At 41.7% G+C, this 22,536-nt stretch overlaps 1 protein-coding gene and 1 long non-coding RNA gene across 2 annotated transcripts in view; one reads left to right on the forward strand and one right to left on the reverse strand.

Annotated features, from left to right (window-relative positions):
• LOC131108219 (uncharacterized) overlaps nucleotides 1–22,536 on the reverse strand; it is a 113,596-nt gene that overhangs the window by 33,201 nt on the left and 57,859 nt on the right. The gene's annotated exons all lie outside the window — the stretch shown is intronic.
• Nucleotides 1,919–22,536, forward strand: part of cdh5 (cadherin 5) — a 39,708-nt gene continuing 19,090 nt past the window's right edge. The window contains exons 1-9 of the mRNA XM_058059063.1: nucleotides 1,919–2,283; nucleotides 15,342–15,584; nucleotides 15,658–15,937; nucleotides 16,018–16,140; nucleotides 16,247–16,414; nucleotides 17,826–18,004; nucleotides 20,125–20,238; nucleotides 20,326–20,468; nucleotides 21,537–21,670. Of these exons, the coding sequence (XP_057915046.1) occupies nucleotides 15,345–15,584; nucleotides 15,658–15,937; nucleotides 16,018–16,140; nucleotides 16,247–16,414; nucleotides 17,826–18,004; nucleotides 20,125–20,238; nucleotides 20,326–20,468; nucleotides 21,537–21,670 (1,381 nt within the window). The 5' untranslated portion in view covers nucleotides 1,919–2,283; nucleotides 15,342–15,344. The remainder of the gene's footprint in view (nucleotides 2,284–15,341; nucleotides 15,585–15,657; nucleotides 15,938–16,017; nucleotides 16,141–16,246; nucleotides 16,415–17,825; nucleotides 18,005–20,124; nucleotides 20,239–20,325; nucleotides 20,469–21,536; nucleotides 21,671–22,536) is intronic.

Below are 22,536 nucleotides of genomic sequence, written 5' to 3' on the forward strand. Positions count from 1 at the left end.
AATTGCCTGCTCGTTACACCTCCCACAGCGCCAGTGTGACACACAGTGCACGAGTGTTTTTGACAAGATGCGAGCTTCTCGAATATCATCAACTTTGAGGGACGAAAACACTCCGAGAAGGAAGATTAGTCCTTTTAATCCCGCCCACCAGGCTCTGATTGGTCCAGAGGCCTCATGGGTATCAAGATCAGACGCCTTTTAAGTCAGAAGGTAAAAAAAAAAAATGTACACAGTCGTTGGCTGTAATTAGAACACATCGACCCTCACAATTTACAAAGCAAGGGACAATACTATAGTAATCAGCTTGTTTATACTTTAGAGTAGTCAGTGTAGGGCTTTTATAAGGCTGTGTAGATTTACTATGCATGTGTGTTGTGTGTGTGGTGACTCTTTCAGTGGACAGCAATGTCACAATACAAGTTGGAATTCATGTTTCCCTTTCATGAACCGTAGCTCCCCACTGTCGGCAGCACTCATGCACGCTACCTCCACTCAATTATGTTGGAACTTACTTGTTTTGCCAGCTATTTTGTCTGTTGACCCATTTTCAGTGGATAGTAAATCTATACCGCTATTCAAGCTGTACACTTCCTGTACTTCCTTTTGATGGTATTGTTACTTGACAACATTTCATTCATTTTCTACCGCTTATCCTCATGAGGGTCGTGGGGGTGCTGGAGCCTATCCCAGCTGTCTTCGGGCGAAAGGTGGGGTACACCCTGGTTTGGTCGCCAGCCAATCACAGGGCACATATAGACAAACACTCACATTCTTACTTAAAAAAATATATATTTATTGCCTATACATTCATCCATCCATTTTCTATGCCACTTATCCTCACTAGGGTCACAGGTATGCTGGAGCCTATCCCAGCTGTCTTCAAGCGAAAGGCGGGGTACATCCTGGTTTGGTCGCCAGCCAATCACAGGGCACATATAGACAAACAACCATTCACACTCACATTCATACCTATGGACAATTTGGAGTCGCTAATTAACCTAGCATGTTTTTGGAATGTGGGAGGAAACCGGAGTACCCGGAGAAAATGAGGAGAACATGCAAACTCCACACAGAGATGGCCGAGGGTGGAATTGAACTTGGGTCTCCTACCTGTGAGGTCTCCGTGCTAACCACTCGACGTATACTGACATAAACATTCTAGGGCTGGGAGCAGAAACTGTGAAAGTGAAAGCATAAAGATTGGTATTATAAAATGTCCATCACTGTGATGCTTTCTTTGAAGACTTCTTTCATATTTAGGAAAACAACGTGTGTGTGTGTGTGTATTCTTCTCCACAGTGGGAATTGAAAGTAAATATCCACATATGCTCCCAAGGGTATTATGAAAGACTCAAGTAGATGTGAGGCGACAATTTGAGCAAACAGCAAGCAGGTCTGGGAACAAAAGGCAGACAGCATGCGATGGAGGCTGCTCTGATACTAGAAGAACACACACGGCCCACTTTATCCTGCCCAAATTGCTGATTTGTGTGTGTGTGTGTGTGTGTGTCCACCTACCCGTGTGTGTGGCAGGGGCGTCACGCTCATCTCATTTAGCGGCTTAGACAAGATCTCTGTCTCACTCACTCACACACACACAGTGAAATATTCAGCAGCCTTATGTGGGGAAATCTCTGTGGATTATCCCCAATAACCTGTTTAACTTAATCCTTATCTCAAACACATGAATAATAAATCCACCCCCCCCTCCTCATCCCCCTCCCACTTCCACTCAATGTTCACTCTCAGAAGTGACGCCTCTCTCACCTTGCTCTCCATCACCCTCCCTCCTTCATTCGCTGCTCCATCTCTCTCACACACTCCATCTGCTCGCTCTGACACGAGCACTCGTCTCCAAACCCCCCCTCCCCAAAAAAACATCACTGCTTGCTGGTCTTGGTGGTGCTTTTGGGTTTCCCCCCCCACCCCCCTCATCTCCAGGACAGGAAGAAAACGAACAGTAGCGGCAGAAGCAGTAAGGACTGGACACAATTCCAGGAAGAGGAAGTGGGCAGTGACCTTTCTGAGCGAAAAGACACCGAGGGTCGCACAGCTGCTGAGCGACACTTTGAGGGAGGCTTGAGGAGGAGGAGGAGGAGAAGAGCCTGTTGGATCCATTAGTAGATCCTTTTATCGAGGGGAGGAAGGAGGTGCTGAAATATTGACAATCTTCTCATCGGATTTTGGAACTTTGAAGGAACGTCTTGCTGAGATCTTTGGAATATTCGACTTTGTCGACACTTGGCGGGGAGGATTTGGGAACTCGGGCTGACCGGCAGTGAGGTAGGAGTTTGATGACACTCCATAGAGAGATTGATTGATTGACGCTATCATATTATTATGATATTATTATTATGATAATTACAATAATAATAATCAAAATAGTCTTTGCAAATGTAGAATAACGCCATTTTGGGTCTAAACCCATCGTGCAGGGTTACCTAAAAAAAAAAAAAAAAAAAAAAAAAGTGAGTTTCGGAGCATAGTCGTAATCACAAATGATAGTTATGACCTCGTTAGGCCGTGCTGTCGCCCGCCCGCCGTTTTCCGTTAGCCGTGCTGATGCTCTCAGACAGCCGAGTGTAGATTTAAATGTTCTAATTGAGTGCAGCACCCCCCCCCCCCCCCCCACCCTTTCTGCTACAGTATGTCGTCGTCTCCCGGTGGGGGTGTCGTCCTATCAGACAGACGGCTGCCATCATGGCGGAGACAATGAGTGGACGCTGCACAAAAGAGCAAACTAGGAGGATTTAATCATTTGTGTGTTAGATTCTCCATAAAAAGTTGCTATGAAAATAATATTTTGGGTGATTTTTCAAACTTTTTACAATGTGAGAAACAGAAGTAGGAGTGTGTTTCAGTGCCAAGCACGTTTTCCAGCACCAACAAAGCTGTTAAAGTGTCACTGGTACAACATAAAAACAATAACCCTGAAAGGAACCTTAAAGGAAAAGGTGACTGAGGGTATTATTAATATGAATAATATTAACAATTCAACATTTTGTGCCGTAGGCCAATAAGATACAATCTCAAGGCAGTACGTGGCCCCAGGGTCACACTCATCGGTACAATAATGTATTTTTCAGAAGGTTAAAGGTCATTATTTAATGAAAAACACATACAGTGGATGGCTGGAGGAGCTTAAGTCAAAGGTCGGTTCTGGACATGTTCCTGGATATAGCTCTAGATGAACACACTTTAAATTCATGTTGGGATGATTAAATATGATTCTATTCATGTTTGATGTTTGTCATTTCAACACAAATGCTGTTTTTGTTTCATTTTCAATACCGTTTTTTCTGACTCGGGTCAGAAATATGCTGGAGCCTATCCCAGCTGTGCACCCTGGACTGGTCGCTAGCCAATAACAGTTTATACCAGTATTGTTAGATGAATGAGAGTGTTTTTGTCACCCCCGAGACATAATGAAAAATGGTACAGTCCTGTTATTTTATACCAGACCATGAAGTAGCCAGCAAACAATTATTGTTTTTGTTTAAAAATTAGTGTAAAGTTGACATCAAACTAAAAAGGGGACCATTAATGTACAATAATTTGGCAATAATGTTTTTTATAACTGGATTTTCATAGCCATTCTTTCTATACTTTTTTTTTCCAACTCTGTTTGCTAAGTCGCTATAGCTAGTACTGTCTTGTGTACAGTCACCCGTCACTACATCACTTTAGACCGAGTGGTTAGTGAGCAGGCCTTACAGCTAGGAGACCCGAGTTCGATTCCACCCTCGGTTATCTCTGTGTGGAGTTTGCATGTTCTCCCCGTGCATGCGTGGGTTTTCTCCGGGTACTCCGGTTTCCTCCCACATTACAAAAACATGCTAGGTTAATTAGCGACTCCAAATTGTCCATAGGTATGAATGTGAGTGTGAATGGTTGTTTGTCTATATGTGCCCTGTGATTGGCTGGCCACCTGTCCAGGGTGTACCCCGCCTCTTAGGACGGCTATGTTTTAAGTCGGCATATTCATGTTGTATGAGCAACAAGTGGTTGCTTTTGTAAAGATCATCTGCTGTGATTTACAAGTGTCCCTGAAGGCAGCGGCAAATTGTGTCAGAGGAGTTATGCCATGCACCTGAATGCACCATTTTAGAAAAAGCTCGAACAGCACCGATAGAGGTTTGCTAGTTTTGACGCTGCTTTTTGAGTATAAAGTGCCCATTATCTGTCCAGACTGGAATCTGTCCATGGTGTCCCAACTAAAAGAACCACTACCCCCTTCTTGATAATACGTGAAATACAACCAACAACAAAGCCACTAACAGTGACAGGATTTTGGAACACCAACATGAATGAAATCTTCAAGAAAAACTATCTTAATGCAGAAAGTAATAATTCAAATGTACTTATTTGTTGATATGATGCACACAGAGTAAGGAACAACTTTGCACTTCCTGCTGCAGTCTCCTCACACTGTGAGGCGTTCAGGCGCACCCGTTTTTTTCATTTTTATTCATGTAACCCACTTTGTGAATTACTGGTCTAAATGAACAAACATACAAATATAAAGCTTTCATAATTGATCGCCGGATTTACAGGTTTTTATTGCAGATTTGAATTATAGTAATCCCTCGTTTATCACGGTTAATTGGTGATAAATGAGGGATTACTGTTCTGCATTGGATAATGTACCTTCATTTTCTAGAGGGCATACATACATACACAAATATGACAATTTATATTGTTGTTTTTTTCACATCAAAAGGATCCCTTTGGTCCCAAAATTAAAATGGTTCGTTCCTGTTGGCTTACGTCATCCTCTGTGAACCAGGAAGTGGCTTAGTAAGAAATAGATGGTTAAATCTTGGCTAAGGTCTACGCTCAACTGAGTCCTGTATTACAGTACAGTAGTTTAATATTTATAAAATACTAATAAGCGACTCTTTGACCCACTTTTGGACAGTTTGTTGTTTTCTCACAGAGCTGTCACTCAGAATTGTGAGTCGTTTGTTGTTATTGAACGAGACAGGGAGTAGAATTTGGGTACGGTGAACTCTCTTGGATAAATTGCGGTGTTCCAGTCTTTGCACATGGGTTTTGTTTATTTTTTTGGATGTAGCTATGGATTTGTAAGACCCGGAGGGAGGACGGAGGTGATTTGATTTGTTGTTACATTACGTCAAAAGCCACTGATGCAACTAAACCCACTGGTCTAATTCCTGGAGAGGGGAAGAGAGAAAAAAAAATCGGGGGAAAATCCTTTGGGTGCCATCTGGGAGACTGGCTCGCTCACACACACACACACACACACACACACACACACACACACACACACACACACACACACACACACACACACACACACACACACACACACACACAGATCATGATTAGAGACATTCAGTCATTCATTCAGATAGATGTCGGAGTGCCTGACAAGCTGTCCAGCTGTGACGACGTTAGCTCAACCCAAGCTACTGATTGCTTGGGGAAGATCAACTTTGATTCTCACTGACATTTTACTTGCAATACCTGACTTAACCCTTTAGTGGACAATAACAAACCTTATTTATGCAGAGCCTATTGACTCTTTTCTTTCCCAGCTAATTAACAATATTGAAGTAAAAATTGAATCATAAAACTATACTATACTATACTATAAAATAATAATGTCAATATAATGATATACAGGGCGGCACAGTGGTCGAGTGGTTAGCACGCAGACCCCACAGCTAGGAGACCAGGGTTCAAATCCACCCTCGGCCATCTCTGTGTGGAGTTTGCATGTTCTCCCCGTGCATGCGTGGGTTTTCTCCGGGTACTCCGGTTTCCTCCCACATTCCAAAAACATGCTAGGTTAATTGGCGACTCCAAATTGTCCATAGGTATGAATGTGAGTGTGAATGGTTGTTTGTCTATATGTGCCCTGTGATTGGCTGGCGACCAGTCCAGGGTGTACCCCGCCTCTCGCCCGAAGACAGCTGGGATAGGCTCCAGCACCCCCCGCGACCCTCGTGAGGAAAAGCGGTAGAAAATGAATGAATGAATGAATAATATATAGGGTGATAATAATGTAACTACCAATTTTAAAATACTTAAAAAATATAATAATTTTTTTATTGCCTATACATTCATCCATCCATCCATTTTCTATGCCACTTATCCTCACTAGGGTCACAGGTATGCTGGAGCCTATCCCAGCTGTCTTCGAGCGAGAGGTACACCCTGGACTGGTCGCCAGCCAATCACAGGGCACATATAGACAAACAACCATTCACACTCACATTCATACCTATGGACAATTTGGAGTCGCTAATTAACCTAGCATGTTTTTGGAATGTGGGAGGAAACCGGAGTAAAACCGGAGAAAACACGTATGCACGGGGAGAACAGTCGATTCGACAGTGTAGCCTACATGCTAACGGCTCCATTACCAATACATTACCAATGTTTAGCTAGCCTATAATGTTACCCAATCAATATTACATTGTCTTGTTCTGGCCTCCATTAAACTTTCTTATGATTCAGAATTTTTTCGACAATCAGTTTGGACAGGAATGATGGCTTCTTGTCCAACACAGAGGCCGAAAATGTTCATTATTATTATTATTATTATTATTCAGACAAGTGGCGGCCATTAGTGTCTGTAACATCATTGCTAACGATTTCACTTGGACTTGTGTGATTGACGATGGAGTGACAACATGTGAACGGCTGTCGAGTGCACGCTGATTGACATGACGGGGTGTCACTGAGGACACAGTGTGTGTGTGTGTGTGTATATGTGTGTATATGTGTGTGTGGCAGCACTTCCTGGTGTGGCTTGCAAACAGATTGTTAGAAGCTGCTCGGTGATTAAACCTGTTTTAATCTCTACAACAGACAACACAGTGTTCTACACACACACACACACACACACACACACACACACACACACACACACTGGTCATGATAGAAGGGGTAAATTGTGTTAAAAGCAGCTTTTACAACCAAAAACAACAAAGTGCTGGATATGGGCCTTTAGGGTTCATCTTCAGTCGACTATGTCTACTAAAGTACCTGCAGTACATATTAGGTTAGACAGATGGCGCTGCAGGAAGCTCAAAATGTCCAAAAAAAAAGCGGAAATGTTTAGCATTGCCATCATTTGAAGACTATCTACTAATTACAACCGCTTCCTGTGAGGTCTGATTACATCACAACACCCAAACACCAGACTAACAAGATGTGCCAAACAGCAAACAATACACAAATATTGCACGCTGCAATGCTAACACCAGACTACAAACTCATCACTCCCACAATTTTCATGGAAATCCGGAAGGCAAAGTGTACCGGGACTTTGCAATTAAACATCAAACATGAGGAAATGAAGACTTGTTATCGCTGTTAGGACAACAAACAAGTCGGCAAATTGGAATCAACAAAAGTCAACATGATAATATTCATTTTATATGCATGTCTCCAATACAATTTATATATATATTTTTAATTTACTGGTGCTCAGAAAACACTGCGCTGTGTTCTATGTAAAGCATCACTGATTATCTATACCAGGGGTTTCAAATACGCGGCACTAGTTTGAGGCCCCCGCCTTAATATGAAAGTTTAATGTTAGTGCGGCCCGCGCAAGTTTGATATGGATGCTGTATGGTATCATGCACCCAAAAAAAATTATTACATTTCATTAATGTTCATGTTAAAGGTTAAATAACTGTTAATAGTTAACCTCCCTATCCGTGTGGAAGTGGTAAGTTTTTGGCTATTTAAGTTTAAAGGAAATAACTTGAAGGCTACCGTTTAGGTCGCTAGCTCTCTCGTTTGCGAGTTAGCATGTGTCTCAAGACCCTGCAGTTGCGCAATATGTTGTAAATAAAAAAAAGTATAAATGTGACTATAGTCGTGTTTTGTCATGTCTACAGGGCTCTAATAATGCTTTGTTAATTTTAATCTGAAAAAAATAATTTGTCTACCCACCAACTATATGTGGTTTAAGTTTTTATTATTTGCTGTTTTATTATTATTATTATATTTATTTATTTATTACTGATTGATTGATTTTCTTTATTCTTGATTTGTTTATTTATTTTTCATCTTATTTTGTGCAGAAAAATTAAGATATTTGACAACAGTGGAATGTTTTATCAGAGCTTTTCTTGTAGAAAACCAAAGCAAAGTTTATAAATTTTTCTGTTTTTAATAAATGCGTTTTTTTTGGTTTTTTTTTGGAAAACCTGATGCGGCCCAGTCTCGCCCAGACCCTAGCTCCAGTGGCCCCCAAGTAAATTGAGTTTGAGACCCCTGATCTATACTGTCATTTAGGCATAAGTTCCGTCTTACACTCAAACACCAAGAATAAGACCGAGGCCCACCTGTATCTGAGACTACTGCCACCTGAGGGTCTCGGATTTTTAAACGTAACACATCACGGAAACATACGCTGTGAAGAGACATGAGACAAAGTTTTGCGGTTGTGTATTTATTTCATCCTGAGCTGAAGTGAAAAGTAGGTCAGAGTCGTCTGCCACTCACACAATGACAAGCGCGTTGTCGTCTGACGCTTGCGGACAACGCTCACCGCTCACATGTAATTACTGATATTCCTGCAGCTTGTTTGTTCTGCACAGCTTCGAGGTAAATAATGAGGCGATGAGAATTAGTGTGAAAATGAATGAGATGATAATCAGACGTTCCAGCATGCCTTTGTGGTGCACTTTCAGTAACATGTTATTGCAATACTATTGGAAGAAATGCTACAAAAAATACTTTCCAGTAACATTGAACAACACAACCATCAAACATGGCCGAACATATTGTGTTGAAAACACTATATTTTCACACATTTATGCCCCATTTTTACATGAATAGGGGATTATTATTATTGATTAATTACACATCTCAACTTTTTATATTAATCAATAGGAAACTGGGAATTTATGGGTATTACCAAGATTAAAAATGCAAGAAAAACAGCCACAACAGCCAAAACACCACCAGATTTAATGGAATTCATTAAAATGAACATATTTAATATTAGTTTAATATGACGTATTTCAAAAAATATAAAAATTTCCCAACTAAACTTTGATTTTCTGGAAATTTATGGCATATTTTATACATAGGCGTGAACAACATATTGTGGTTACACTCCCATAATGTATTAATATTGTATATATTATATATAGGGATGTGCGATATTGGCTTTTTTGCAGAAAACCATTATGCCAATATTGTTCTACTCTCAATTTCTGATACCGATATCAGCCGACACCAATATACTGCATTTTTAAAAATATTTTTTTACATGATCGGGGAAGAAAATCCGATACTGATATCACCAATATTGCATTTTTATGTTGATATCGAGTCGATAATTATCGGACATCCCTAATTATTTTGAGTCTATATTATATACATAAGAGGAATATTTTTTAGGCGCAAATCGCTATGCTGAGGTATATTTCACTTTCATGCATTTCAGGCACTAATGTGATGGTAGTTTGGAACAAACAAAAAATCTGAGAAGGTAAAAAGAATGACAGCATAATAAGAAATGTGCACCAGAAATATTCAATGATAAACAAAATACAGGTTCCATGTAACAAGAGAGACAAATTAAGCACAGGATCAGGAAGAAGATGATGATGAGTGACGGGAGGGACGACGACACAAGACGGAGAGATGACGAGATGACAAGATGAAGAGAGAAAAGTGGAAAAAAGGAGGAGGAGAAGGAGGAGGAAGCATGCAAACATGGCAGCTGAAAAGCAGGAAGGGAGTGTCCTCTCTCTAATCAGCAGCCTTCATTAAGGCGGCAGAGACATTTCCCAGAAGGTATTGTGTTTACACTTCCTGTTGCTGATTAAAGGGAATGACTAAGACCCCTGCTTGTAAAATGACCTTTTATGGAAAGTACATCTGTCCTCATTGAAATCATCATCTGGTCATAGGGCCTCCTACAGTCACGTATCAAGTCCATAGATATTTCATACATACAGTAGTGGGAAAAAGTGTTTCCCCTTCCTGATTTCTTGTTTTTTTGCACGTTTGTCACAATTAAATGTTTCAGATCATCAAACTAATTGCAATATTAGTCAATGACGACACAAATAAACACAAAACCCTTTTATTATTAAGGAAGAAAAAAACTAAAAACCCACATAAACATAACTACAAAGCATAATTGAGATCTATCAGTCCCAAAAAAGTCATTTCTAAAGATCTAAAATCCAGCAAACCACAATGAGCACCATTATCCACAAACGGCAAAAAACATGGAACAGTGGTGAACCTTCTCTGGAGCGGCCGGTCAACCAAAATTACCCTTAGAACACAGCGAGGCCTCATCCAAGAGGTCCCGAAAGACCCCACAACAACATCCAAAGAACTGCAGGCCTCACTTGCCTCAGTTAAGGTCAGTGTTCATGACTCCACTGTCAGAGTTCCAAGACGAAAAAGAACTTGTGGCTCGTCTCAATTTAGCCAGAAAACATCTTGATCCCCAAGACCTTTGGGAAAATTCTGAAAATTCTGAAAATTTTGAAAATTCTGAAAATACGGTCTGACAAGCGTAATCTGCTATAAACGTAACGCCATATTTCAGAAAAAGAATATCATACCAACAGTAAAATATGGTGGCTGTAGTGTGATGATCTGGGGCTTTCTTGCTTTCTTGCAGTAAATGAAAATCTTTATTATTAATGGAGAAAAAAATCCAAACCTACATGGCTCTATGTAAAAAAAAGTGATTGACCCCCACCCCCTGTTAAAACTAAAACTTTGGGACTCCAGTGAATCACACTGACAGCCATTATCTACCAATGGCAAAAATATGTAACAGATTTGAACCTTCAGCCGAGTAAAATGACCACAAGAGCTAAGCGACGACTCATCTAAGTGGTCACAAAAGACCCCACAACAACACCCAAAGAACTTCAGACCTTATTTGCCTCAGTTAAGGTCAGTGTTCATGACTCTACCATAAGAAAGACACTAGGCAAAAACTGCTGACAAAACCACTGATGAACAAACCAGAACATTAAGGCCCGAAGTCCTTTGGGAAAGTACTCTGTGGTCTGACAAGACAAAAGTTCAACTTTTTAGGAGGTGTGTGTCCTATTACATCTGGTGTAAAAGTAATGCCACATTTCAGAAAAAGAACATCATACCAACAGTAAAATATGGTGGAGGTAGTGTGATGTTTGGGGCTGTTTTGCCTGTTTTTCTGCTGTCTACCAAAACATCCTCAAAAAAAAATATCCAGCCATCTGTTGGTGACGCAGAAGGACAATGAACTCTACCCTACAAACAGCACAACAACAAAAAAATAGTTGTTAAAAGTCTTGATTTTAACATTGTCCTCATTGCAACTTTAAATTACTCTTTAATTTCAATAAAACTAATCTCCCCCCCATCCCCCCCAATTTTTCTGTGCTTGAACTTTTTTTTTTCAGTTTTGCTCAGGGCTAATAAAAACACTCTCTCACTACTTTGGCGTCTGCTTGCTCATTTGAAGGACTTTGATTTAAATAAATTACTTACTTTATCTATGATTAACTTGACAGAACTCGAGTTACACCGTCCTTCCCCGGGCACAATCCATAACATCATTTACTTATCATGCATGCATGAATTCATGAATACTTCAGTGTCACTCAAAAGTGAGCATATTGTCTTTTTGGTCGGGCAGAATTTCTGGATTTGATTTGTGAGATGCTTGGCATCAGTATAATGACATGAATGTAAACATGCAACACATACTGCAATGACTTTGTTTATGTATTTATTTACACATTATGGGAACGCCGTTGTACCATAAAGCAGTGGTTCTCAAATGATGGGTCGGGACCCAAAAGTGGGTTAAAGAGTTGTTCTCAGTGGGTCGCGGTTCTTTATAAAAACAAATGTAATGACCCATTGTCCTTGCTACGCCACCGTGAGGTGCATGCCATGTTTGATGGCACACCATAAAGAGCACACCATAAACAGACAGCTCACTTTGTGTTGAAAACAAAAGATATATGAGAAATTCTTGAAATTTGCCCTATCTTTACATTTTTGCCTATCCAACAACCAAGCTAGTACTATTGTGATGGGAGGGGGTACTGTTGAGACCCACTGCTATAAAGAATGTTACATACAGAACAATCTGATTACAAATATATGCCCTATCTTTAAATTTTTGCCTATCCAACAAACAAGCTAGTACTATTGTGATGGGAGGGGCGGGGGTACTGTTGAGACCCACTGCTATAAAGAATGTTGCGTACAGAAAAATCTGATTACGAATATATGCCCTATCTTTACATTTTTGCCTACCCAACAACCAAGCTAGTACTATTGTGATGGGGGTGGGGAGGGTACTGTTGAGACCCACTGCTATAAAAAATGTTGTGTACAGAAAAATCTGATTACGAATATATGCCCTATCTTTACATTTTTGCCTATCCAACAACCAAGCTAGTACTATTGTGATGGGAGGGGGGTACTGTTGAGACCCACTGCTATAAAGAATATTGCGTACAGAAAAATCTGATTATGAATATATGCCCTATCTTTACATTTTTGCCTACCCAACAACGAAGCTAGTACTATTGTGATGGGAGGGGGTACTGTTGAGACGCACTGCTATAAAGAATGTTGCGTACAGAAAAATCTGATTACAAATATATGCCCAATCCTTACATTTTTGCCTATCCAACAACCAAGCTAGTACTATTTCTCTTGAAAGAAATTGTTAATTAGAAATCAAAACACTTTATGAAAAATGGAATCTCATTAGACCTTAAAAAAACGGCACCTTTCTGATATTGAATCACTTCGAGGAGCTTAAGCTGTGTGCCTGAACAAAGGTGTTCGCCGCAAAAGGAGATGAATACATTTTGGAGGCCAACTATTTAGCCGGCTCTAATTTAATTCAGTAAATAATTCACTGGCGGCACCTCTCACACATGCACACTTAATGAATTTAGCAATGAAAGCACGGCGGCACAAAGCCTCCCAAACAAGACGAAGGGGGGGAAAATGAAATGGCAACAAAAGTGGTGGTGTGCGTCTTTGTTTGAGCTGATTTACCGCAAGCCGCAACCAAGGGGTCAACGCAGGTCGCTACAATACGAGATTAGGCCATTAGAGGGAGACGACTTTGCCGGGCGGAATAATCCCTGCCTTCTAATCTCTCGTTGTCCCTGCCTGCCACTAATGGCTGCCAGACAATAAGACGCGCTAATCTGTCCACGGGGACACACATGAGATATCTCGTCAAGAGCGCACTGAGGAAAGGAATTGTTGCCAAGATGATCCGGTGCGAAGACACCAGGGGAGGGACACATTGAGGAAGGAATGAAGGGTAACTGATGGGGGACACCGAAGAGGGACATAGAGACAAACTGACAGGTCAAATTGGGTCAAATTCGGAATTCTGTGCATTTTTCACACAACCCATGAAAGCCGGTTTTGACATGCTTCCCTTTTTAAATCATGACACAGGGGTTATTTTGGGATGTCAGTCGTTTCGGTACTTCAACCCAGAGTGATGCATCACACTATTTATGAGATTGTTTGCTACAAGCCACCAGCATGTCTTCTAAAAGGCGTCTTCCTATATGTTCTTCTTCAACTGTGTTGTATAAAGTTCCTTGCACAAATCTCCTGGTTTCATTCTCCAGTTCAGTGTTTTTCAACCTTTTTTGAGCCATGGCACGTTTTTTTACATTGGAAAAAAATCTTGTGGCACACCACTAACCAAAAATGTTCCAAAATGTCACCACAAACTCACACATGCATCAATAAGTCAAGCTAGGTGTTGCCACATGCACCAATATTACATTGCTATGCCAGTCTTTACACCACAGACACTCCACAGTAGCTATGTTTACATGACCAGTTTTTCTCGTTCCGAATGACCTTTCGGGAAACAATGGTATCCATGGAAAGGAATATTCCAATCTCTTGTCTACATGCGCCGAGAAAATCAACCAGAATAGTCAATAGGGCATGCCCAGTAAAACGTAAACATCAACATCACGTGATACCGGCTTCCCCCGAGTTTTTCTTTCACTTGTTGGAATAACTCCGTATTGCCAGTTTTTTGTTTGTCCAGTCTCGAAATTTAGTTGGAATCAAAAATAAACTTTGCTTAGTCCAGGGCCAATTGCTGGCCTCCATTTTTAAAGTGAAGAACGTACCCGGGATAAATTAAAACAGGAAAAGATCAAATTAAATCTTGCTAATATTTTATAATTAAACTCTGGACATGTTTTATATAGATATATATTTTATTTTTTAATAAAACTGCACTTGTGAATGGCGTATAGAAGGGTTTAGATTCTGTTCCACAGATGGCGATAATGCACACGAAAGCTGCTTGCCAACCGCCAATAAACAACAGAAGAAGAAAAACACCACGAAGAAGAACGCAACTTGAGCGGGTACAAAATACCTCAATCGGATTATGGAAAGGAATATTCCATCCCTGTTAATTCTTTCAGTTTGAGCAAATAAACCAAATGCAATTGGAATATTTGGGTCCATGTATACGTGGCTATTGACATAATATTTTCAAATGATGATTAATAAATGTTAATTATAAAAAGTGATATTGGATAATTCCTCACGGCACACCTGATGGTTTCTCAAGGTACACTAGTGTGCCACGGCACAGTGGTTGAAAATCCCTGCTCCAGTCCAGGCATTCCTGATAAGATCCAGAGTGAAAGAATCAGGGTGTAGATGCTATGAAGTCACATGTCCGGAATGTGAACCAGCAACCTGCTGCCAAATGACGTCAGGTAGAAGTTGAACTTTTCCCCCCCCGGTAAAAGATTCTTCCTTGCATTTTTAATGCTCGGAATTATCAACTGTCCTTCAGACTCAAATTCTTGTCTCTCAAGTGGGAACAAGAAACACGGATCAAACATCGGAAAATGTCAAACGGCGGCTGGCTAAGTGGCCTCCATTTATGGTAGACAGAGACAAGACGTGTTAAGTGGTTTTAATGTCAGCTCCGGTCTCACTCTTGCGTCCTCGTCGCCGTCTCTCGGTGGCGGCACAGCAGCGGGTCAAGACCTAAAACTGGGTCAGAGGCCCGTGTTTAATAAATCCCCATGTGGACATAGGAGTGAAATGCTTTCAGCACGCTCCCATGATGACAGCCTAAACGTTTCATTTGGGTCCCATTCCGAGACGCTTAAGAGTCCTGGTCCTCAAAGATAGGCGGACCTCGAGCTCAGAGGACCGCTTGTAAGGGGGACGGCGGGTCCTTGGCCTTCGCTGTGAGTCTCTCGCCTTGGCAAAGCAAGGGGAGTCTGTGCATCGCTGATAAGTGGTTTTAATGTCTCTCATCTCCTCATCCTCACGTCTTATTCCTCCCCCTCTCGCCTCCATAGATCATGGCTTTGCTTCGCCTCTGGACTATGGGGATTGTGGCCGTCGTGGCCTGGTCCATCTCGCCAGGCATTTCCGAGGAGTCGGGGATTCCTGCAGCAGTGGCGTCGGAGAGGCAAGGAGTTGGGGACATTGTGAAGAAGGAGACCCATCCTGTCCTGTCCCGGAAAAAGAGGGAATGGATCTGGAATTCACTCTACGTGGAAGAGGAGAAACCAGCACCCAATCCATACAAGATCGGACAGGTCTTGATCTAATCAGCAAAATAAATTATTAAATAAAATCTTTCTGTTAAAATTAATTTCTTGTCGTTTCTAGCTTAAGTCAAGTCAGCGAGTGGAGGTGAAGAGGTTTAAAATCGAAGGCGAAGGTGCAAACAGCATCTTCACCGTGGACCAAAAAGGCGACCTGTTTGTCAGCAAGTCTTTGGATCGAGAAGAGAAGAGTTCGTACAATTTGACCGCCAGGATGTATGACGGTAACAACAAGCTCATTGAGGACTCGGGACACTTTGTGGTCCAGGTGACGGACATCAACGACAACAGTCCAGTTTTCCCTAGAACTTACAATGGCTCCATCATGGAGAGGTCTTCAATAGGTACAGTAATGAGACACAACTGGAACAGTTCCCTTAAATGTCATGTATATATATATTAATTTTTGGAGCCATCTCAACAGGAACAAAAGTGGTCGAGGTGAGGGCAACCGATGCAGACGACCCCACCACTGCTAACAGCGAACTGCGCTACTCTCTGACGCCGGATGGTGACCTCTCTGCTTTTCAAATCGACAGCATCACAGGTAGACATTCATAAACCATTCATAAACCATTCATATACCATTCATATACCATTCATAAACCATTCATATACCATTAGAAGCACTATAAATGTGTATTTGACTACAGGTATGATCAGCTGCAAAACCAGCACTCTGGATCGGGAAACCAAAAGCCAGTACGTGGTGGTGGTCCGGGCTCAGGACATGAGGGGAATGGCGTCCGGTAGCACATCCACCACCTCCGTCACCATCACCATCAGCGACACCAATGACAACATCGCCTCCTTCACCAGACGTAAGGGCTTATCGCACGCTAGCGCAACACGATGACGCTTAAACATGAAAATATGCAGCCACACTGTAAACGTGTGCAGTGCTAACAGTGAATGCTAACTTGCTGCTAGCTAACTATTTAAAATGACATCATAGCATTTCTTTGGAAACCTACATAAATTACCATATTTTCCCGACTATAAGTCGCACTTTTTTCATAGGTTGGCTGTTCCCGTGACTTATACTCCAGAGCGACTTATAAATGAAAAAAAAAATTATGTTCCATAAACACTGGACATCTTTTCTGTTCATGTTTATTTTTTGTGTAGCTGAATAACCATTGTGTTAGCATATCTTACACCTATTCAGCCTGTTCTCTATTCTTTTATTAATGTTAGAACTTGGTAATGGTAATGGTTTTATTTCATTTGAACATGCATCAGATTACAATTGAATGCATCACGTAATCAGTTCACAGTTCCACATGTCCAAAAGGAGTAGGAAGAAGCAGAGCTTATTAAATCCTACCCCTCCATCTGGTACTTTTACAATCAGTAACTGTTACATTCCTGATATAGTTTTATTTAGTTATTTAATTTTTTATTTTTGTCACGTACCGAATTATGAGGTGATATAATGGTCCAATGACATAATGTGTACCATAGTAAGTGTCAATATAGTGATATGTATAGCACATCATGACTGGTTCAAGACTCTTCATCCTTGTATTTAGCAAACATCAACTGCTTGTATTGTTTCTTGAATTGGCTCATCGTTGTGCATTGTTTGAGGGTCTTACTCAATCCATTCCATAGTTTGATTCCACATACTGAAATGCTATGGCTTTTTAACGTAGTCCTAGCATATAAGTGTTTCAAATGTAGTTCTTCCCTGAGATCATATTTCTCCTCTCTTGTAGAGAAGTATTGGATGACATTTTTTTAGGTAATTGGTTATTTTTAGCCTTATGCATTATTTTAGCTGTTTGAAGATGAACTATATCAGCAAGTTAAGTATTTTTGATTTTAGAAATAAGGAGTTAGTATGTTCTCTGTAGGCGGCATTATGAATTATCCTTACTGACCTTTTTTGCAGTACATTTAGTGAGTGAAGATTGCTTTTATGGTTATTAGCCCACAATAAGTAAGATATGGTAGAACCAGAGAGCAAAGAGTGTGGAGTGATTTCTGAATGAGAGCAAATTTCAATATTGAAATATTTCTGGCCTTCCAAGAGGACGTAATTCACTTTTGGTTAAGTATTTTGTAAAATAAATTACATGCAAAAAATGCGACTTTTGTATGTTTTTTTCTACCTAATTATGCATGTTTGGCCTTGTGCGACTTATACTCCGAAGCGACTTATAGTCCAGAAAATACGTTATAATATATACGGTTTGGGACTGGCTCAAAGTGTGACACTTTGTTCCACAGGAACTTATGAGCTGCAGGTTCCGGAGGACCACAAGCTGAACGAGAGGATGGGGACACTGGAGCTGGAGGATAGGGATCAGATTCAAAACAAGGAGCCCATCTTCTCCATGCCCAATGACAACAAAATGTTCTACATTGATGTCAATCTCAACAAGGACGGCAACCTCATGCTCCGACAGGCAAGTTTATTTCACTTTTTTTGTGCACTTTGAAATGAATTAGAAGTGGATTGTATGTTTTGGATGTACCCGAGCAGCAGCAGCAGCGGGTTTGATGTGGCATTTCAGGTATTTAAGTAGTAAAAACTCTTTTATCTACAGTGGCTCGGGGCCCAAAAATAGCATTAGGCATCAGCGCATTACAAAACATCCAAGAGCAACGAACATAAGCATCAAGGCAGCAGACGTTATTTCCCTGAGTTTAAAAAATGCCCTCACATATTTGAACGTCATGTGATAATGAATATTGTGCAGCATTTCAAGTGTGTCTGCTGAGCAGAGATATTTAACGCCTCTTTGAGTCGTGTTCTTCAGATAAAGTATTTAGAGACCTCACACGGCAGAAAATGCATTCCCCGGGAAGCGAGCACTGCTCTGGCGTGGAATCGAACCCAATCCTCTCTCCGCTCGGCTCGCCTTGCCTCGCCTCGCCCCCTTTTCGAAGCGCTGTGGCCCGTAATGTCGACGATGGGCCGCACGCAAGTTAAGGTGTTTACTGGAGCCTCTGAAAGCCGGCGGCCCAGCATCCTTGTTAGCGGGAATAATCCAGTTAGCAGCATGTAGCCCGTCTACCTGCGCTGTCCGGTCTGCTGATAAAACATGCTTGCTGAGCACTAAGCCGCCTTTAATACCTGCAGCAATGGCTAGGTGGGGGATTGTGCTGCCTGGTGCTGTATTTGTGGAGACGGGAAAGTGTAAACGAAACACAGACAGGCGATGATTGTATGTGTGCAGTAAAACACACAGGAAGCTGAACGAGCAAAATTATTGGGACACACCCATTCCATTTCTAAGAGGAAAATGTATCTCACCTTTCTATATAATAATTGAGTGTCTGTAGGGCTTTGATGTCCATTATTTGATTATCCACAGTAAACTCCATGTTTACTCCTATGTTGTGGACTCCCATAGAGCGGCTACACACAATAACCCGCACATAAAGCTTTGTAGGTCTGGAAGATCTGCAGTGTTTCCATGGACTTCCTGTACAGGGTATCGTTACATTTTGTTTGCTATTCATGTATTTATGATTTTCTGCGTTTTATATTGAGTTGTGGACTCCTATAGAGCAGCTACACACAATAACCCGCACAGAAAGCTTTCTAGATCTGGAAGATCTGCAGTGTTTCCATTGACTTTCTGTACAGGGTATCTTTAAAATTTGTTTGCTATTTATGTATTCATGATTATATTTTTCTGCGCTTTATATTGAGTTGTGGACTCCTATAGAGCAGCCACACACAATAACCCGCACAGAAAGCTTTCTAGATCTGGAAGATCTACAGTGTTTCCATGGACTTCCTGTCCAGGGTATCTTTAAATTTTGTTTGCTATTTATGTATTTATGATTATGATTTTCGGCGCTTTATATTGAGTCGTGGACTCCTATAGAGCAGCTACACACAATAACCCGCACAGAAAGCTTTCTAGGTCTGGAAGATCTGCAGTGTTTCCATGGACTTCCCAAACACTTCATGTCCCATCTCTGGGTATGCCCACTCCGCTGTGATTGGTCACACTCCCAGACGCTCCCTAGGACTTCCGGATACATAGGTCCACGTTTACTGAGTGCAGGCCATCTGCAGCCCATATAAGGGAGTCATGAGCTTTGTTCAGGGCTCAATTCCAAATGAAAAACCTCATTAGTTGATGCTTTGGCATCATTTAACACGAGAATACAACATTGAAACAACATTTATAGGTCAGAAAAGTGAAATATAAGAATCATAATAGTGAAAAATAAGCATAATAGGTCCGCTTTAAAGATGTCAAACACAGGCTATTGGTAATGGATGAGACATAGGGTAGGATTAAATCAATTCCGCCCCTTTATTACTCTTTTTAGTACATGTTGAATTGTGCAATATGTGATGTTTCTTAATAAACTACGAACTATCGTATTTCCAATACTATATTTTACATAATTGACCATGTGCTGTATAAATAATCCTGTCCAAATGTGCTTTGTAGAGGCTTGACTCCCACGTAACATGAACCCGGACAAGAACTCTGGACCTTTCTACAGCTGCACTGTTCTATGTTATATTCACTGACTCTATACTCCCCAACTGTCTCTTCAGGCTTTGGACTACGAGACCAGAAACAGTTACTCCTTTACCATCCAAGTGCGGGAAAACCACAGAAACCTGCGCTTCCCAGCTGACAATGTGGCCACGGCTGTCACTACAGCCCAGGTAAGTGTCACACAACCAGAGACACACCTCAACAAACCAACCATCCAATAAACAAACAATAAATAAATCATCAAAAAACACTTCCAGGTGAACATCAGGGTGTTAGATGTGGACGAGGCGCCCGTCTTTTCACAGCCAGTCTACACTTTCAAGGTGTTGGAGGAACGACTTGTCAACAACGTCGGCACAATCAGCGCCAGAGATCCCGACAAAGCCAATAAGAGCATCCGGTATGTCGCATTAGAAATAAGAAATACAGTACTCCGTATTTAGCTAATAATAGTGTTTGTTGATGCATTTTCATTCATTCATTCATTTTCTGCCGCTTATCCTCACGAGAGTTGTGGGGGTGCTGGAGCCTATCCCAGCTGTCTTCGGGCGAGAGGCGGGGTACACCCTGGACTGGTGGCCAGCCAATCACAGGGCACATATAGACAAACAACCATTCACACTCACATTCATACCTATGGACAATTTGGAGTCGCTAATTAACCTAGCATGTTTTTGGAATGTGGGAGGAAACTGGAGTACCCGGAGAAAACCCACCTGGGGAATTGAACCCTGGTCTCCTAGCTGTGAGGTCTGCGTGCTAACCACTCTACTACCGTGCAGCCGATGCATTTTCATTCATTCATTTTCTACCGCTTTTCCTCACGAGGGTCGCGGGGGGTGCTGGAGCCTATCCCAGCTGTCTTTGGGGCGAGAGGCGGGGTACACTCTGGACTGGTGGCCAGCCAATCACAGGGCACATATAGACAAACAACCATTCACACTCACATTCATACCTATGGACAATTCGCTAATTAACCTAGCATGTTTTTGGAATGTGGGAGGAAACCGGAGTACCCAGAGAAAACCCATCCGGAGAATTGAACCCTGGTCTCTGGGCTGTGAGGTCTGTGTGCTAACCACTCATCCGCCGTGCAGCTGATGCATTTTTAATGGTTGTAAATCTATAATATTGCTATACAAGCTGTACACTCAATTTGAAATATTATGAAGAAACTGATAATATCTATTTATTTATATGCATTGTACAGACTGAACTTGAAACCAGGAAAGAAAAACAACAAAATGGAGAGCTGGGAAGCATCCAAGTGTATTCAAGAGTCAAATTTTATGTTGAGTACAATAAATTTGTACATGCTGGCAGGTCTGAAAGTACGCCCTGCCTCTCACACTCCCCCTGGCAGTTCACCCCCCCCCCCCACTATTTGACAAGCATTGCTGTAACGGAGCATCCAGCTCCTCACAAACACAAACACATTGCAAACGAAAAACAGTTTCTCTGTCCTCAGATACTCCATCTTGGACAAGGACTGTCCAATCGCTATCAATCCAATCACAGGGCAGCTGTCCACCCTGAGGACTCTGGACCGTGAGCTGCAGGCCACGCACATGTTCCAAGTTAAAGCCCAAGAGGAGCCAAGCGGTGCGTCATGCACACACACACACACACACACACACCCTCACACACATTATTATTAATCCCTTTCAAAACAATAGATCCTCACAGGCAAATGGAAGCCATGTGTGGGATAACGTGCACACGGGGAGAGAGCTGCAGAGGCCAAACACACTATTTGCTCTCTGGAACAAGCGACTCCTCTCACATGTAGTGAAAAAGCAGTACGACATCCGATTTTTTTTAATGATAACGCTAACACCTTGCCAACACACCTGGCCGACCCGCAGTGAGAGCAAAGAGCAGGCGGTAAAAATCACATTAGAGAAGATTTTTGTTTGTCAGCAGCCTCCCAAGCAAAGCGTGTATTTTTAAACAAGCAAGCGATGGCACCTAGAAATCTATTTTAGTGTTTGTCATGATGTTTAGGGAACGCGGTGGTCCCCTGAGCCCCATTGACGAGGTCTCTGCCATAGTGAACCGCACACAGCACTAAAGATAGTTGCTGCATTCAATGGCAGTCAGGAGACATTAGAATGCTTTAATGTGACAAACAAACAGCTCCCAAATAGAAACCCTTTTTGTCCATTGACCTGAATCAGCTCCGCCAATAACAGCGAGGCGGCATGGAGACGTTTCAGAGCTTTAGAACACATAGCTGACATGGGGGGGGATAAAATCAAAGAAATAGAAAAATCAATGCTAGTGACTGAATTCGGTGCGACACGGCAGCATGGCGACGTCTTTGTCCGCGTCCTCGCTGAGCCTGACAGGATTATTTCACACACACACACACACGCTTGTTTTCTTTTCACCTGGCAGCGCCGTAAACGCCTGCAGGCGACTCACTTGAAAAATACCCTTTTCAAAACAACACTGCGCACGGAGAGTGA

Source organism: Doryrhamphus excisus, chromosome 20 (assembly GCF_030265055.1).
Source record: "Doryrhamphus excisus isolate RoL2022-K1 chromosome 20, RoL_Dexc_1.0, whole genome shotgun sequence".
Lineage (NCBI taxonomy): Eukaryota > Metazoa > Chordata > Actinopteri > Syngnathiformes > Syngnathidae > Doryrhamphus > Doryrhamphus excisus.